The sequence below is a fragment of the Arctopsyche grandis genome, chromosome 6 (genome assembly GCF_051622035.1).
Source record: "Arctopsyche grandis isolate Sample6627 chromosome 6, ASM5162203v2, whole genome shotgun sequence".
Taxonomy (NCBI): Eukaryota; Metazoa; Arthropoda; class Insecta; order Trichoptera; family Hydropsychidae; genus Arctopsyche; species Arctopsyche grandis.
This window is the reverse complement of record NC_135360.1, coordinates 30654591-30674673: the sequence shown is the minus strand read 5'-3', so window position 1 is coordinate 30674673 and position 20083 is coordinate 30654591. Positions and strand designations below refer to the sequence as shown.

Genomic DNA, 20083 nt, shown 5'->3' with positions numbered 1-20083 from the left:
AAAAAAATATGAACTACGACTATCATATGTATGTGAAATAAATACATAATATTTTTATCAAAAGAAATATTTAAAAAAACATTGCTATTTTTATACATTGTGTAACAAATTGTATATCAATTATGATGATTTTTTGTGTCTCAGTCTAAGTCACTTTTACATTGTAATAGAATACAGATTTTAAGTGAATATTTTGCTTATTTTTTGCGTCTTAATAGTTTATTTCGTTTATTTATCTAATGATTTATTTAAATAAATGCAAACACGCACCAAGACGATGTATATTGTTCGCGCTTATAAAATTGTATGTAATATTATTCTGATGAATATTTATTTTGTAATATATTGGAATCTTAGTCTTACGTTACCCATGGTGAGATAGATAGATCTTTTGTATCTCTTTACAAGTAGGTGCTAAAAATTTAAACGAAACGTGTAAAAATTTGAGATATTTTTTAAACTTTATTAGTATGATAATTTTTAAAATTGAACAATATTTGACAAAATTGTACTCAAGTCTAGAGAGAGAGGATTTGTTTCGTGATAGTAATGTAGTGGTGTCTAACAACTTTTAACAGCACAGAGATCGATATGCGGCAAGATCAACCTTTATTCTTCCGCTTCAAGCACTGATCGGACACACAATATATGATACAATAAATATATAGCCTTAAATTATGTGCACTTTTCATCATTGAATAGATACTAAAATTTTTGCACAAATCCTTCGATTAATAGTAGTTTAATATTTCAACTGCACTATTGCATGATGATAGCCTCAAACAAACTATAAAGAAGCCTTATTTCTGAGTATTTTGTGCTATTTTATTACAAATTTATACCTATAGCAAATATATAATTCAATATTGTATAAAAATATATGTACGTATGATGTAAAAGTGTATTGTATGATATATTATAGTAATCCATTGCCCAAATTTTCCTCAAATTTACTCGATAACTTTGGTTTATTTGCATTTATGACTATAATTAAACAAATCTAACGAATTAGCAATTTATTAAATTGAAAATACGTATATTTTTGCGACCCATTTCATGTAATCTGTCTGTATTATTTTATGGATTAGTTTACTTTTTAAAAACATGTTCACAATACAGGTATATAGTAGTGCTTAAGTGCCTAGTAAACAATTATGTACGTAAGTTGAGCTTTTGATATCATGAAAAATTCTACAACTGATGGGTCAAAATTGTATGATTCTAATCATTCGCTTTTTAGATGTTGTATTAGTAAATTTAGAAGGTAAAATTTATAGTTATTATATTAGTAATTACCTCTGTATTTGGTATTTATAAAATTAAATGAAGTAGCCAAAGCTTTGAATTTTCTGTTTGCCGATGATAGTTGTCGTCCAGTCTTTATTTCATGGTTGAATCATTTTTTTTTGCGAATATTGATTAATAAATCTTTTGTTGAAATTATCTATAGTGCTAGATTAATGTAATTTAATGTTTATTGGTAGATAAGAATTAATTGCCTAATAAAAATTAACTCCAGTCATAGTTTAGTCATACTAATAATATTGCAAGTTAGTTTCTATGTGGCCTAAAGTGTAATTGTAAAAAAACAACCTAAGAGTTGAAAAATATTTATTATTAAGAAAATTTATTCTCGCTTATCACTAATTATGGATACTAATGTCCGGAATATAATATATTATATATGTGTAATATAATGTTAATATTGTAAAATTTAACATTATTTGCTTTAAATTTACATAATATATTTTCTCATTTCTCAATTCTGTATGTGCTATTGTTTTAATATTTTTTACTGTACTTGTAATATTGTAATTATGTATTTATATAATAAAAATATTTTATTGAAATTCATTTAAGAATTTTTAATTATCCAGTGCTATTCCTTACAAATTAATGTTGCTGTTAAAAAAAAGAAAGGACCCCGTTCAAGGTTTTAGAAAATATGTATATATGTACATATGTGGTAAACGGATTATTCCGCCATCATTTTCGCCGAAAAATTTGGATATTTATCCATATAACCAGCAGCGTGGTTTAGTGGTGAGTATTGAATTAATTCGTGCTTGATGTCACGGGATCGATTCCCACTAAGCGTCTCGTTGTTGGCCAGACCTTGGTTTGTCGAGGTCGATCGTTTCTTTTTCATTGAAATGGTTCATGTAAAATTGACTTGTCCTTCCTAATTTTCTGTTGCAAACCTTGAGTTATTGTTATACCTCAGGTTTCGCCAGATTTCTCACCATAGATGTCTCTGTGGTTGTTTATCGAATGTAAAAATTCGTATTGTTACATAAAAAATGTTATTAATCGTATTTATACGATGTTTGTAATATCTGACCATAGATGTTAGGTATTGTTTCAATTTACATGTGTAATAATTATGTATTTAAATGTCTCGTTAATTATAAGATTTCAATGTCTTGTAATAAATTAGCCATAGTCACGACGTGGAGCTTATCTGTAATGTCAATATGGCAAAATTGTAAAAAATAAATAAATAAATATTAGATAAAAAAAATGTACTAGTTTTATCTCACGACTTACCAGGACAGATGACCAAAAAACCAGTACTGTCCTGGTAAATCAGTACGAATGTTGACCTTATACTAGAATCTAGATCAATGGTTCTTAACCTGGGTTCGATTGAACCCCAGGGGTTCGGTGGAAATTCAGCAGAGCCAGGTTCAACAGCAACACTTCAGAACAACAACGCTCTCAACGTTTTGGTGTCAAAAAATGGTAACGTACCCTGTTACTGCTAAGAAAGCTCTAGAGATTTTAATACCGTTTGTTACAACATATCTTTGCGAGCAATCCTTTTCGAGGATGCTGGACATAAAAACGAAGAAAAGGAACAGACTTTGTTGCGAAAATGACACGAGAGTGGCACTTGCCAAGGTCTCTGAAAGGCAACAGCAGAAGCCACACTGATTTGCAGTAAATATTAATTATTATGTTTTTGTTTTTGTGTGAAAATCATGTTTCAATGGTTTTGTTTTGTTATCACAGTAATGTTCATTTTGTGCACCACTAAAATACAGGCTGTCTCAAAAGAAAGTTTATATTTATATTCAGAGCGTTATGTGGAGATGTTAGACAACTTCTTGGTGCCTGAACTGCAAAACTTTCCTGGCTATAACCAAAGAACATGGTTCCAACAGGACGGAGCAACGCCACACACTTCCAATAAGTCTCTGCCACGAGTTCGTGAAATTTCCTCAGGCAAATTGATCTCCAGGAGAGGTGACATAAATTGGCCTCCACGCAGTCCTGATTTAACCCATATGCATGGGCGCCCGCAGGGGGGGGGGGGGCAAGGGGGGCACGTGCCCCCCCTGGATTGATTGAAAATAGTCAAATAATAGTCGCAGTACTCTGCCATACTGGAACCAGTTACTCAGGCTCTTCAAGCTGTTCAAGTTGATCTTCCAGAAGCCCAACTGCAAGTTCAAAGCCTGCTCAGTGTAGTAAAACTTCACCGAGGTGATTCCGATAACTATTTCAGGGATATTTTTGAGAAAACAGTACAACTCGCACAGAAAGTGGATATTGAATTGATTATCCCAAGACATTGTGGAAGACAAAAGCATCGAAGTAATCCGGGAACCATAAGTGTTGAAGAGTACTTCAGACAAACAGTTTACATTCCATACTTAGATTCTCTAATTAACTCAATGGAGAGTCGATTATGTGAAGCCAACCGTGCACAATTTAACTTAGCGTTGCTACATCCTTCAACAGAATCGTCAACAGCTTAAGGATATAATGTCTACTATTAATCAGGTATACCACATTGATAATTTTGAAACTGAAGCCTTGAGTTGGTTTGATTTTTGGAAAACGCGAGAATATAAAATTTCATCGACTTGTTACCTTTTACAACGTTTAATCCGAGTGTCAGGTATGCCTTACTAGTTTTGCTAACATTACCAGTAACAACATGTACGGTGGAGCGATCGTTCAGCACATTACGTCGTGTAAAAATATGGCTTAGATCTACAATGTCAGATGAACGTCTGTCTAAATTGTGCATGTTAATCGTACACAGACACAAAGTGAACTGTAACAAAAAAGACTTTATGGACAAAATTGTCGATATGTTTGGTAGCGATAACAGACGATTTCAGTTCTTGTTTAAAGAATAAATTTTATTTTAAATTTATGTTGTAATATTTTTTGTTATATACATATATTGTGTTAATAAAAAAATTGTTGCTTCAGTATGCCCTTCATTACTACAGTGTCCTGTCCGTTCGTCCACCATACAAATACGCTACAGTAAATTAAAACTACATTAAAACATTACTAAAAATATTTTGCCCCCCCCCCCTTAGAAAATTTTCTGCGGGCGCTCATGCCCCTATGGACTTTTTCCTATGGGGTTATCTTAAATCTAAAGTTTTTGTCAATAAACCGACTTCCCTGGCGTATTTGAAAGAAAATATCCGTCACGAAATGGCAGCCATCACTGAGTCCACCTGCCGAGCCGTCATAAGTAATTCTACTGTTCGATTAAATGAGTGCCGCGAACCCAAGGGTCTTCATTTGGACGGTATTATTTTTAAGAAATAAATTCCCAAATTGTGTACTTAAATAATTAATAAACAATTTTCGATACACGGCTTACTTTTTTTTTAATCGATCCACTAAATATAAACTTTCTTTTGAGACACCTATCTATCACCTGAAACATCTATCGAAAAGTTTCTGTGAATTGTTGTGTAATTTTAATTGCTTAGCTTCAATAACAACACTGTATGTATGTAGATATTATAAATTAACAGGAATTAAGCATATTTAATTACACTTTCGTTTATCTTCCATTGCAAATATTTTTAGAGCATTTCCTATAAGTGCGATATAATTATGATCTTGTTTTTAAAAAAGAAATGAATAAAATATTTAAATTATTTTCCTAGGAATTCATTTGTTTTTTCTTATTACTTGATATACATATATATTGTAGGCATATAGTACAACTGAAATGATCTCATCAGGTCACTGCGACACATATCCAGGAAAGTCATTAACGCATGGCACACGCTCGCCTCGTCAAAAGGTCGACACGTGTTTCTATGCACGTATCTGGGAAACAAAGGAAGAACACACTGAACCCATAAAAACCACGAACTACGTCCAGGCGTATGAACCCATAAAACATAACTAGGGCAGCGCGAGTACCAAGAACAAAAGATGTGCACACGGCACATTTCAACCCAAAACGTTTATAAAGCAACGCAGCAACCTCCACCGGCAGAGTGAGCCTCTGGAGTTCAAACAGATCACATCTCCGAAGAAACCTCTTCGTACATACAATAACCATTGTACCAATTGAACGCAAATAAACGATCCTCTTTCAAACTACACAACACGTGTTTCGTTAGACCGGGATACGGTCAACATACCTTCCCTGTCTTACAATATTATATATATATATATTATGGAGGATGAACGAATGAGACGACTGGCATGTTAATGCACGTGTTTATTATATGACAGCTGAAGACAGAGTGAGTAGTGGCTCTCCGAACCCAGCCGGGTTGGTCCCCACTCGCAGGAAGGCAACCAAACTCGACCATGTCGTATAAGCGAGCCGCCACAATATATTGATTGATTAATGAATTGTGTAAAAAATACATCCATATATTTACAATTAGATTACAGAAGATATAATGATCTTTGTGAGATTATAGTAATAATCCAATGCGACAAAGCACTGACGAACAGCAATCAATACGCCATTTATGTAATTAATTCAACTTATTCAAGTAATAATGCAATTAAATTCGATTGATCAGCGTTACTTTTTCTTACGTAAAGAATAATAAAATGCTTTAAATACATAATTACGAGTGTCCGTCGACTAAATCATTATATAAAAACGATAATAAGATACCTATGTTTTGAATTTGAAAAAAATCATATTTTATTTTTCCAATTAAGAAGGGTTCGGTAAATGCGCATATGAAACTGGTAGGGTTCAGTACCTCCAACAAGGTTAAGAACCACTGATCTAGATCAAAGAGGAGAATAAAACAGTGCCGTCAGCTGTGTGCGTATAAACGAACGCTATGGCCAAGCCAGTGGATGGCATTTGCTGGTCGCCAGTGGGTAGTTGGCAGCAGTGCGTGTTGTGAGAGAAACGTCAGTGTGCGTCCGAGTGGCGCCGTGTGTGGTCTCCTCGGCGCTTGGCGGGTGACGGGTGACGCGTCACGGGTGATGTCGCGTCATGGAAGTTGGCGCGATGCGGCGTCTGGCTCTCGGCCTCTCCGACAAGAAGCTGCTCAAACTCAAGTGGAATCTGCTCGAGGAGGCCTGCGCGCCCGAACGCTTCCTCCCCTTCAAGGTTCATTCATTCACACTCTTTCATTCATTCATTCATTCATTCATTCATTCATTCTTTCATTCTTTCATTCTTTCATTCTCTCATTCTCTCATTCGACAATTCCATTCGTCCACTCTACTGCCACTTTGCTCGAATGTCAACACGTGCAGAAGCGTTCAACTGGTAACCATCTAGTCCACCTGCAACGCATCACATCGCATCGCATCGCCAATCCCCGCTTTCCACATACGTGACTTTGATTCGCAATCACACACAAACACACACACACACATATTCCACCAACTGTCGATTCTTACGAAACGCTTCTCCAACTTCTGCGTGTTCTCTGCTAAGGTTAGGTTTTTCAGACCGCGACACATTCGTGTCATAACCTCGTTTCAGCAACTTTTGCATTGCGCAATACTGTTTTATGCGAATTAATACACGTACTTGCATAGTTTAAACGAAATTATGATGCGATGATGACTTAAAATTTAATTATTTTTTCACCCATGTATACATATCTTCAGTGGCGGACTGGCCATACAAGCGAACATGCCCGATGGCATGTGGGCCCCATTATCTGTTGGGAAATATGGGCCCTCAGTAAAATTAAATAACTTTTTAACTATTTATAGGATATTGCACCTTTGGGACCTAAAGTTTGGGTATTTCAACAAAATAAATTTCTTACGATATACACAAACAACTAATACCTGCTTTAACAGCCCAAGGATCGGTTAACTTTTTTTATTAGGCTCGAAATGTAAGTTTCAACATTTGCGTGGGCCCATTTCCAACGTCAATATTATGTATATACCAATACCTATGTAACAACTAACTACTGAAATAAAAATGGGAATAAACAAATTTTCGTGAATAATATAAACAGAATTGCTTAAAACAATTTTGATACGACGATTCATCATCAACCAGCGATTTAAATTTACTTCATATTTTCAAAATAACATTTGATTATACTTCGATGATATAGTAAGATTTAAATACACAATTTTAAACAGTTTCCGAATATAAAATCTATTCCTAATCTAGACACATCCATGTAAATAGAAATATAGGATAGGGGCCCCCTCTCAAAAATCCCGATTTTCGATTGACATTAATTGAAAGTATTATGCATTTTTTTGAATTTAATGATTAATGATCTATGAGTGCTACGTTTATTTCTTATGTATGTTACTTTTGGGTAACTAATAAAATAGTCGCTGCTATGTGCTTTGAAGAAAAACAAAAAAAAACTTTATCTATTGTTATTACGTATATACATATGTATTTACATAGATAAAGTGAAAAGACAGTTGGTAGAAATTAAGTTTATTGATGACTCAGTTTGATGGTCGATTAATGTTGACCATGTGAAGATTTGTGGAAAAAAATTTTCGTCTGCGGCGCTTTTTTCTCTTTTTACATTTATAATTACTTTTTCAAAAATAAGCTTATTTTTTTCATATTTTATAATGCAATAAAGTAAAGGATATTTTCCATTTTTATTCCGATATAAAAAAGATTTTTTGAAAAAAAATTCAATTTGACCAATCTTTGCCTGCCCCCCCCCCCCAAGAAAAAGCTGAAAAGCCGCTTTTATGCCGCATTCTTTTATGATGCATTCTATTTACCCAGGACAAGGGTTAAAACGAAATATACAATGAAATTTATGGATCTATTTTGCTTTTGCCATTTTTCTTGTACCTAAATTTTTTTTATTCCCATTTTTGAAAATTTCATTTATTTTTTTCCCTTGATTTTTAGCGTGGTGGAAAGAAGAAAATTTTGTTATATGGGGGGGGGGGCACTTTTTTTTAACCCTGGGTGGGCCCCCTTTGACTCCTGGAATGCACTGATTTCAGTCCGAGTCCGCCACTGCATATCTTATCTCATCGTATATCATATACGTATGCGTATATGTTTGTTCAGAAACTGTTTGTTCAGATTTTAAGTTTTTTTTGCTAACTGTTTGTTCAGATTTTAAGCTGTTACCCCTCATAATTTAAGCCCAAAGTATACACGTGGACTCGTGCCATATCCGAGGACTTTTCGATTTCTAAGATATGGTAGTTATGATTGTTTAATTTTGGATGGAGGTCAGTGGCGTATATTGGGTGTGTGCTAGGTGTGCGGCGCACACCCGTGAAAACCAAAGACCACATAAAGTAGTATTTTAATACAAAATAATGTGTTGTTGTATAAACAGGCATTGATGTGTATGGTGTATTTACCGCGTGCGCTAAATGTATGGTGTATGGTGTGGTGTGCAGTCTGCAGCGTGTTGTGTGATGTGTGTATGTAGTTTGTGCGCCGCGACGAGAGAATACCTATGCCGTGCAGCAAATTGGTGGGTTTGGTTGGAGTGTGCAGGCGGATATTCGCTTGTATAGGTTTGTTCGCGATATTAAGACGTACGGTGTGCTACGACTTCAGAGCACCGCGCAACAGTCGGCAATTGACCAATGCGATGCGACACGTGGTCTCGTACTTTTTCGCACATTCGTATTTTTATGGTCATTCGTATCTCAGTCATACCTCTAATAACTAATAATGGCTAACAGTGTTCAAGACATTTTAACTATTCCGTTTTCAAATAGAAGTTTTGAGATAAAATTAAAAATAATTAAAGATGGGAAACCGTGTCCGTCTCTTCCAAATTTATCCAGTTTGCATAAAGAAAAAACAAAAGTTTACACTAGACATTTTTGCGTTTCAAATTATAAAAAATTCGAATGGATTACAGGCTGTGAAATTCGATCCAAACTTTTCTGCTGGCCATGTTTATTGTTCTCCAAAGATATTAATGTGTGGAACAAAGAAGGATTTGCTGATCTCAACCATTTGACAGCAGCACTGAAGAAACACGAAGGATCGCAGGCACACGTTCAATCATTTCTTTCCATACAAATGTTTGGCAAACAACGAATCGACGTATTAATTGACAGTCAACGTAAAGCCGAAATAAGTCGACATAATGAACAAGTAAATAAAAATAGAGATGTTTTAAAACGAATTATTAACGCAATAATCTATCTAGGAAAACAAGAACTGTCCCTGCGAGGTCACGACGAGTCATGTAATTCCGTAAACAAAGGCAATTACATTGAATATCTAAATGCTCTTCGAGAATATGATTCTGTTTTAGATACTCATTTAAATACTGCTACTACCTTTCGTGGTACTTCTCCAAGTATACAAAATGACATAATCGAAGCAATCGCTCATGTTATTAAAGTTCATATAAAAAATGAAGTAGAGTCAGCAAGTTTTGTTGCTATTATTCTCGATGAAACTTCAGATATAATGACAAAATCACAGCTCTCAACAGTTTTACGTTTTGTATGTAAAGGCAATGTACATGAACGGTTTATTAGTTTTACAGACGTTAGTGCTGATAAAACATCTAATGGTCTATTCCGTCACGTGGTGAACATAGTTGAAGAATTTAAAATTCAAGACAAATTGGTTGGACAGACTTATGATGGAGCAAGTGTAATGAGTGGACACGTAAATGGTTTGCAATCCAAAGTCCTCAATGCTTATCCTTTTGCTCTTTTTACACACTGTTATGCTCATGTATTGAATTTAGTATTGCAGCAAGGTCTTTCTGATATTAAAGAAAGTAAATCATTTTTTCAAACTTTAAATGGATTGTCTACATACTTTTCAAAATCTTCCAAAAGAGTATTCACCCACAAGGTGGAATTTTACATCTCGTTTAAGTAGCACAGTACAACAATACAGAAGTCAATTTACAGATTTTTTTCGACATGTTATAGAAAATTGTGAATTATGGGACACAGATACTGTTATAAAAGCACGAGGGTTTTTAGGCTTTTTAGAGGATTTTCAAACAATTAAACTTCTTCAATTTTTTTCAAAACTGTTTGGAATAACTGATGTTTTGTATAACATTCTTCAATCTAAATCTTCGGACGTTTTATATTGTTGTAAAAAAATTAATGATGTTTTGCAGCAACTGAAATACGAAAGGGATAATAATTTTGAAATGTTATGGAATAATTATTTAAATGAAAAAAATGATGATCATGATCGTAGGCCACAAAGATTAAAAAATTATTCAGAAGTAGAAGATAAAACTTCATTTCGTCAATTATATTTCAAAATAGTTGATAGCATAATCGCACAAGTCGAATGTAGATATTCTTCACTTTCCAAATTAGAATATTTTCACCTTCTTTGTAATGATAAATATGACGAATATAAAGAAAATTTTCCAAATGTTTTAATTAATAAATTAAAAGATTTTTATGGATCACTGTTTGATTATATTCGATTGAAAAACGAACTCATTGTGCTATATTCCAGCTCTGAATTTTCAGAGAAACCTGTTCATGAATTAATACAATTCATGACAAAAAATAACCTCGAATCTGGTTTTAAAGAGGTGTTTAAGCTGGGAGAATTAATATTAACGATACCAAGCAGTACAGCTTCAGCAGAACGTTCTGTTTCGGCGCTGAAAAGAATAAAAACTTGCTATAGAGGTACGCAAGGTCAAGATAGATTATGTGGCCTTAGCTTAATTTCAATAGAAAAAAAGTTATTGGTGGAATTAAAACAGAAAGACACATTCTATGCAGACGTGATTGAAAAGTTTATGTCTCAGAAACGTCGCATTGAACTTATGTATAAATAACTAATAAATTAAACATTTTTGTAATGCAAAACGAGTATTTTTTTTTAATTGCTAATTTTATACCCTATGCCCTACGGCATACACAGCACACCCGGTATTAACACCCACCGTCCGCCACTGATGGAGGTAATCTTGAAACTGTGAGGGAAGTCAAGATGACCGTGACATCGAAAGGCAAAGGAGAGCTATTTGTGTAAGGCAAATATGCTGGCGAGACGGTTTTACCATTCCAGTGTAGAGCTTAAGAGACAATTATTTATGTCCTTTTGTACTAGCTTCTATATATACTGGAGAACTATGGACCAGATACAAGCGGCAGACGATGAGGAAGGTAAAGGTTCAATATAATAACTGCTACCATGCTCTCTTCAGGCTACCGAAGAGTTGCAGATATTCGTGGAGGAGCACATGCTTCACTTTGAGGCCATTCTCAGTATGAGAGCAGCCTCTATACGTCTTCGTGTATTTTTATCGTCTAATTGTCTTCTTGCTGCTGCGTCTTCTCATTTGCACTCTTCATTGTATGTTCGATGGATGGAACTACTCCTACTCCCCATCGTCTGGAATAATTAGATATTTTTTATTCAGTAATGAGTTATTCTTACGCATTAGATGCATTGTTATGTATATACTTGGATAATATCAATAATATACGTATATTGTATATCAATGTATTGAACATATATGTATGTATATGCCTAGCATAATCCGAGTCTAATTTAAAATTATACTCAGATTTTGCCAAATTCGACTCGGATTATGCCAGGCACCATTTGTTACTTTATTATTACCTTCAAATCACATAAAATATTATTTTTCCTTGAAACTCTTTATGTCTTTTAATTTGTTGACCTTATATGTACGTTTATATTAAAATTAATATGTGTATTTTCCTTTATTTTTATGGTGACGAATCAAGTATATAATATTTTAGTACATATTTAGTATCAATATTCTAGTCAGACATTGTCATTCAATTCTTATCATTATTTAAATCACTTTGCAAATTTCTCAACGATTCAATCTCCATGATTCATTCGGAATAAAATGCAATTGTTTATTTCTTTCGGGTGTAAGGTGAGTATCGTAATATAATGTGTCATTTAAGAGTTTTTCCTTCTTTGTCGAGTACACAGGATATATTTTTATAATACAAAAACACAATTCAAAGGTAAAATATTATAAAATATAGCTTTATTTGAACGTGAATCACTCGGCATTATACGATATGTATGTAGGTGTTAAAATTTGCAAAATTGACATAATATTTTATTAAATGCAAATATAATTTTATTACACATTCATGACAATATGTTTTATTATATGTACACTAAAACTGTTTATTTTTTATTTATAGTTAGATGTAGAAAGACCGCTAGAAGAACAAGGTCCAATCGATGTTCTGATTCATAAATTGACCGATACAATAGCTGCAGCGGACGCTGGCGATGTCAAAGTGAGTCATTATTCAATTTTTGCAATTCAAAATGCGTTTTTTTAATTTAATTTTTTCATAGTATCGACACCGAAAAAGTTTCCATATATTTTTTTATTTATCCATTTTATATTAACCTCGACCATATTTGTCACATCAGGTTGCCCAAGGCGAAACATATGATCAAACTTTTGTACATAAGTACCAAATGACATAATGACTACACATAAAATATGAATTGAAAACACCGTGTGTCAACCCCTTCCACTCAACTCTTCCACTGCGGAAGTTCCGTCATATGTAGATGTTCCTTTTCCCAATTCATCGAGCAAAACTAAAGAGTTAATTGCAATGTGCCTCAATTCAACCAGGAAGGTCGACTGTCCCGACATAACATCATCATTATCATCGCCCAGTCTTGCAAATATTGCATCGATGACAGTCAAACTGCACTCTTTGTGTGCACTCTGCAGCTCTTCTTGCAAAAATGTTAAGATTATTAATACGAATTAATGATTACACAAAAACATATGTACAATTTAACGGTGCATTTAAAAAAATAACTCTGTTCCTTAGAACGAATCATTTGGGCATTAGAATAAAAGAAATTGCGTATTAAATAAACATATTTCTGTTGAATAAACAATGTTAAATTGAACAGTATTTTATTTGTAGTGTGAATAAAAAAACAGTTTCAATCATTTAACAGTTAAAAAGTGCGCAGTTAAAAATCCCATGGTTTTAACTACAGCCAATTTCAGTTCAATTCACAAATTCTTAACTCGCCAGTTATTAACATCAAACAACTATTGATGTACTAATATGTACAGTAGTGATGTATTAATATGTACAGAGTGGACCAATTTGCCAACGGTTGCCAATCCCATATGCGGGATCTTTAATGCTTAGCGTTAATGCGCATTTAATTCATTTTAGGTTGCTTTGTATTTTTTCTGTTTTAAAAGTAACCTATCAAATGCCCGCATTTGATTATCCTATGCCGACCTATGTAATTAAAATAAGAATTTGTAATTTTTCCAATGATCGAGTATTTTTTTATTTATTTGGTATAGATTTTTAGGGGACGCGACAATTGGTGCAAGTCCAAAAGGTTCAACGACAAAATGTACCCGAAAATTAGTGCACTGACAAAATGTACCCGCGACAAAATGTTCACGCGACAAAATGTACCCGCGACAAAATGTTCACGCGACAAAATGTCCACGGAAATAATGTTCAAGCGACAAAATGTTCAAAAACCCTAAATTTGGAAAAAGTAACTTTTTATTGTATTATAAGTAATATATCTATCGATGTATATGGTACTTTTTATCGTATAGATCGCGGATGTTATTAAATTAGTATAAATTACAGGTATTCTCAACCGCACCAACATATTCTTATTTAAATTGAACAATTACATTTTAAGCGAATGTCATTGTGACTCATTGAATATTATTTTAAGATGTCATTGAATTAGTTTAAATGTTAGGGGTTCTTAGCCGTATCCAATATTTACTTATTTAAATTGAAGAAAAAAAAACTTTCTAAGCATATGAACTGCAGATTACATTGAATTAGTTTATATGGCAGGGCTTCTCAACCGTCTCCAAAATTGTCTTTATTACCATATACATCGATAGATATATAACATATAATACAATAAAAAGTTACTTTTTCCATTAAAATAGGAAAATTTAGGATTTTTGAACATTTTGTCGCTTGAACATTATTTCCGTCGACATATTGTCGCGGGTACATTTTGTCAGCGCACTAATTTTCGGGTACATTTTGTCGTTGAACCTTTTGGACTTGCACCAATTGTCGTGTAACCAGATTTTTAGTCGTATTGCTTATTTTATTTTTTTAACTGTACAAATATTATATTAAAGGAACATAAGATTTTTTATACGTTCTTTTATTTTTATAATCTAATTATATATTTTTCCTATTGCTGTTTTTTTTTTAAGTATATTTGAAATTATTTTTTAATTGCACATTTATGTTTTTAAATTATATAATATATTTTTTAATTCGTACAATTTTATGATAAATGCTTACGGTTAATGCGAATTTGTTTTATAAAATGCGAAACACTAAAGATTTTATTCAATCTGTTGAATGAACCTTTCACTCTTATTTTCTTATTTATTATTTTCATTATATGTAATACTAAATGAAAATCTTTCAAATTAATTTTGTTGTGTGATAATAATGTTCGTTTTGCTTTCAGGCTAGAGAGGTGATGAAAAACGTGGAGCAGTATATATCTAATCATCCCGAAATGATAGTCATTGATCCGATAGAAAACGTCAAAATACTAATCGATCGGTAATCATTTAATTGAACTAGTGTGTAATTATAATATCGCACATATTTAATATTGAATTTTGATTTTAGGTATAAATATTATTCGCTTTTAGAGAACCATCCTGCGTTTTCAGCCAACTGTGTGTTCACACCTCGATTTTGCGTATTGACTTCGAACAATCTGAACGACAATTTGAACAGTATGCTCGCACGTAGCGTGACGTTTCCCGTCGTCTGCAAGACACTCCTGGCTCACGGATCCAGGTCGGCTCACAAAATGTCGGTGATTTTCAACGAGGCTGGCCTCGCTGATTGCAAACCGCCTTGCATTGTACAAAAGTTCATCAATCACAATGCAGTTTTGTATAAAATATTTGTCGTTGGCAACAGGTGTGTTGAATTCACAAACAATTATGTACACATTAGTATTTTCTAAATGACCATATTAATCGAAATGTCAATATTCACGAGCTAATTAGAAACAAACTACGTAGAATAGCTATTTAGCTAATGAATATTTACTATTGATTTTCTAGTTACTACTTGTATAATTGTTTCCACACATTTCTGTAGTAGTATAATATATGTAATAATATATATTTTTTTCATTTTAGATACTATATAACCGATCGACCTAGCCTTAAGAATTTCTACGCTTGTAATGAAAGGGAAACTATTCATTTCCACAGTGGAGACGTGTGTAAAGCTGACAGTCAGTCGACTTTGTCCATATTAGATCCACACGAGATACCGAACGTGGAGACGAAGGCGACCCTTGACGAGAAGAAGATTGAAGTCATGCTGAAGATCCTCCGCGAAGAGTTGAATTTGACGCTTTTCGGAATCGACATAGTCGTAGATAATATAACGAATCGTTACGCTATTATTGATATAAACTTTTATCCGGGATATGAGGGTTTTCCAAATTTTTTCGCTCACTTGATCGACTGCATCGACGAGGCTATGCGGGACTCGGTAGTGTCGAAGAATACTCTGGTTCGAGTGTATAGAGACGATGAAATTAGACCCGTCGCCGCCAAACATCAAACAGTTGCGAACGATAAGGAGAAATTGATTGAGTTGAATATATCAAAAATCGAAGACTTCTACGAGAAAATCTAACACTTGTAGAATTTGTTTGTAAGACTGATGTTTTGAATTTAGCTGCTTAGTTGTAAAATTATTGTTATGAACGATCAAGTATTGATTTTATTATATTTTCAAATCGTAGTATTGTACTGATGTAATGAAAACATGCAATTCTGATATACATACGTCGGAGTATTGAAGTATTAAAGTTGGAATATTATTGATTACATTTTATGCTGTGGTGCTTTGGAGGAATGTTTTGTTTTATATTACATATATACTATGAAGGCCTTCAGATCGAGATGTAGATGGAAGATTGTACATATGATAATTGAAAAATTTATATATGTAGTATAAGAAAATAAACATAATCTTTAATATATGTTTTGATAAGAAATTAATCATAGTCATCTAATATTTTAATATATATGTTACAGTCGGAGTGTATTTTCAGTCGTTATGTATTCCAACTGGCGTTTTAGTTCATGCATATTCGAATACAATTCAACTAGTAAAGTATATCTTTACAAGCGCAAATACACTTTCAACAATGTGCGCCAGTTGTAATATAACAGTTGGAGTTTTGATGTTTTTACGAATGCTTTAGAATTCAATAATGCGTTAATATTTGCTAGATATTACGAATAAAGGTAACGATTACTGTATTACGATGTATCTAAGAATGTGTTCAAAACAAAAATGTGACTTTCCAACTCAATTTACCAGCGAATGACGTTTTCATGAAAACCTAACTAACCACTCCATCTAACTTTGTACCAGCTTATAGTTGAGCTGTATTTTCAGTTGTAGTATATTTTGACCAGTTGGAATGTAATTCCCCATATGAATCAATTTACGTGGGTTAGACGGAAGATATTCCGACTAATCGAAATATATTACAACTGAAAATACTCTTCAACTATAATGGTAGTCGGTTTCAGGTTAGATGGAATATATTCCAATTAGTCAAAATATATTACAACTAGAAGATACACTTCAACTGTAACATATACACACATTGTTATCAATCAAACGTCGGTTTGGGTAATGTTAAGAATGGATAAGTATTCCGCAAATGTATGTATGCAATGTGTTTATATTTTTGTCACACGATAGTGTGGGCGTTTCTGACGTTTATATTTCACTTTGTAACTATCGTAGCGTTTTTGAGGAAAATGTCACAATTTTTTTACGCCCGCCCTTGCGTTTTTGCTTGATTTTTTGTGCGATCAATACAAATGTATTTTTGTATGTTGAGGTTTAGTCAATTTTAAGGTCAAATTCCAATTTTTACCGGGGGCCAGTCAGTCGTATACCGTGCCGAATTGTTCAACGAAGCAGTGTCTGATCGAAATATTCCAAAAGTATTCACCGCTGATCTATCAATGTATAATCTTTTAAACGTATTCTACGCATGAGTGTCGATATTCATTCGGCAGCATTTATTTTGAAAAAGTACTCTTCAAATTCAATATTTTTATATGTATATGAATAATGAGATATTATACACTTATTAATATATTTTTAAACTTTCGTACTTTTATATCAGTGTAGTGAATTATATTATAATGCATTACTTTGTTTCGTTTGATATGTTTTTCCATCCATTAATTACGTACTATTTAATGATTACATTAATTCATTTTAAGTTTGTTTAGTTCTATTCAAAAATAACCAAAACTTAATCTTGTATTCGTTAATTAGTTATTGAAATGTATTATAATATATATTAATATATTTATTATGAAAATTATAATACGGCGCTAGCGCTGAAGTGGATTTCATAAATATAAAATGTAACATTCTTTTTTCAAGTATAGTATGTACCTGTCGTGAAAATAAATATATGTATTAAAACAAAAAAACTTTCTTTTTAAATGAAAATGTTCACTATTTAATAAATATATTATTTGATATGTACATAAGTACGGTCTTATAGTACTTGTATTCGCATTAAATTCAATTTAATGATTGCGTTGAAAACAATTAGGCCGGCTCTTATTGCTTTTATATGTGTATACGTCATAAATCTTGACGGATGGTCATCGTGATGAGCAATTTTCGTACAGTGAACTTTTTAGAACGAGGCCGCGTGTCTTCAATTTGTGTGATTGACAAATTGATTTAAATGGGTTCCGACAATGTGGCCGATGCTTTAAGTGTGGCAGCAAAAAACCTTTGAAGCGGCAACACACAACTTTACATCACTGCTAAATTATATATTTGAAATAAAATGATTTATTTATTTATTCTAAACAGACCATTGTGGCATAACAGGAATTCCTAAAGCGCCACAATGGTCAAAAAATATAACACAAAAAAAACAAAATAACAATTAAACATAAATTAATACATAACGAAAATAATATACTCATCAATTATACATAAAAAAAATACATTTGAACATAAACATAAATACATCCATACATAAACATAAAAAATAGCATTTAATAATAACAGATAAAGTAAAAATATCAAATAAAAAATATAGCATAAGGAATGCCTTGCACCTACAGCCAGTTTCAATAAATATGTAAGAAACAACTACAAATACAAAACATCCCTGTAAGGCCCAAATGGAAGAGAGTTAATCAAAATTTCACTCATAAATCACAATCAATCATGAAAACAATGATGAGCGCAGACTACCAGATAAATGGGTTAGAGTAATTTCCGACAATTTACGCTCACTAAGGTGGAAAATATCACATTCAGTCTCGGCAGCAACGATTTCATTAAGAAGTCGAATAGCTCTTGGAATAGGAGCCATTCGAAAAAGGACTGTGCGGGCAGGAGGTACAGCCAGCAAATGATGATATCTACCACGCACACAGTTATTAGGGACATAAATTCCCAACTGCTCCAGCAACAACGGGCATGACGTATTACCACGTAAGAGCAGGATAATGAATTAATGAGAAGTTTCTCCGAAGTTCAAGGGAATTATACCCAAGCATGCGCAAAAGGAAAGGAGTGGGGTAGAGATATGGGTAATACCCATATTCTTTCCTATATAGGAAACGAAGAAATGCTTTTTGCACTTTCTCAATCATCAGAGAGTAATTTGCTTCATGCGGATACTTCTCACAAGCGAATTGAAAAGCAAGCGAGAAGACAAAGGATTGGAGAATAATCTTGCATAATTCTTAATAATAATTTATATTGATCATAAGTCATATCGGGTCACATTTCAATGTCTTAACACTGTTAAATTATGTCCTTAACATTTATTTAAAAAATAAAAAAAACTAGTTGAATGTAGCAGCTTTGTAGATTTATATTTTATTTTACCTTTTTAATTTATACCAGGAAGGCCCAACAGGTAACCCCAATACGCCATCCTGGCCAGAAACGTTGTACATTTGATACAAATATTATTAGTGTTGTACAAAGTACATAAATACGGTTCGGTGATTTTTTTGGTTCAGAGACAAGATATGACTTTTCTTATAGATCTAAGCCCAGTGAACACGAATCTGGTAATAAAAAATGTTGGTTGTCTCGAGATTCGGAGATATACATATGTGTTTTTTAAATCGCGTGATTTTTCTATATCTTGGTGTTGTTCGGTCAATGTCTCAAAATATGTCAATTTCCTGTTCAAAATGAATATTGTAATCTATAGTCGGGTATTTTATCTTTCATTTATAGTACTTTTAAGCTTTCAAATCTCTCTAAGTAGTCGTCCAGTTCAAATCAAAAGTCAAAAGTACGTATTTTCACTTAGGATTTTTTCCCACTGTTAATACTATTTTATATTGAGTATTTTCTATTGAAACATGTTTATTGGGATAGTGTTCTGGCCACACTATTTTTTGTTTTCGTTTAAAAGGGTTAATTGGAAGTGTGCTGAATTTTAAATTGGTAAAATTGCGAGCTAAAAGCACGTCCTAGTATTTACTCGTATTTACACGAATCTGAATTTAATTAATAGGGATAATATATTAAATTGTCTTTATATGAGAATTAAATAAAATTCCAATTAGAAAAATCATATTTCGATTATGCTTGTGGATTAATAACAGATTCGTGTTCACTGGGCATAGATCTATAAGAAAAGTCATATCTCGTCTCTGAACCATTTTTCGTGTCGAACAGTGTTATTGGTCACAAAGCGCTCGCCAAAAAGTCATTAAAATCTCTATAACGGAACATCTGGCAGCTGAACATCATACATACTAAGGAGAACTCGAGTATATTCCGTATTCACGATTTTCTTGGCAAAAATTGTCTTTTGGGCGATCGAAATGTGACT

The 20083-nt window shown here is 33.0% G+C and overlaps 1 protein-coding gene across 1 annotated transcript; it reads left to right on the top strand.

Annotated features, from left to right (window-relative positions):
• Nucleotides 1-6117: 6117 nt before the first annotated feature.
• Nucleotides 6118-17680, top strand: LOC143913166 (inositol-tetrakisphosphate 1-kinase-like). Its single transcript, XM_077432808.1, has 5 exons — nt 6118-6349; nt 12352-12450; nt 14663-14760; nt 14830-15129; nt 15354-17680. Exons 1-5 carry the CDS (start codon nt 6233-6235, stop codon nt 15859-15861), a joined length of 1122 nt encoding a protein of 373 aa, XP_077288934.1. The 5' UTR covers nt 6118-6232; the 3' UTR covers nt 15862-17680.
• Nucleotides 17681-20083: the final 2403 nt, after the last annotated feature.

Coding starts and splice junctions, on each gene's coding strand:
- LOC143913166 (XM_077432808.1), top strand. CDS start 6,233: ATGGAAGTTGGCGCGATGCGGCGTCTGGCTCTCGGCCTCTCCGACAAG. Junction 12,451..14,662: donor CGGACGCTGGCGATGTCAAA/GTGAGTCATTAT, acceptor TTTTGCTTTCAG/GCTAGAGAGGTGATGAAAAA. Junction 14,761..14,829: donor GTCAAAATACTAATCGATCG/GTAATCATTTAA, acceptor TTTTGATTTTAG/GTATAAATATTATTCGCTTT.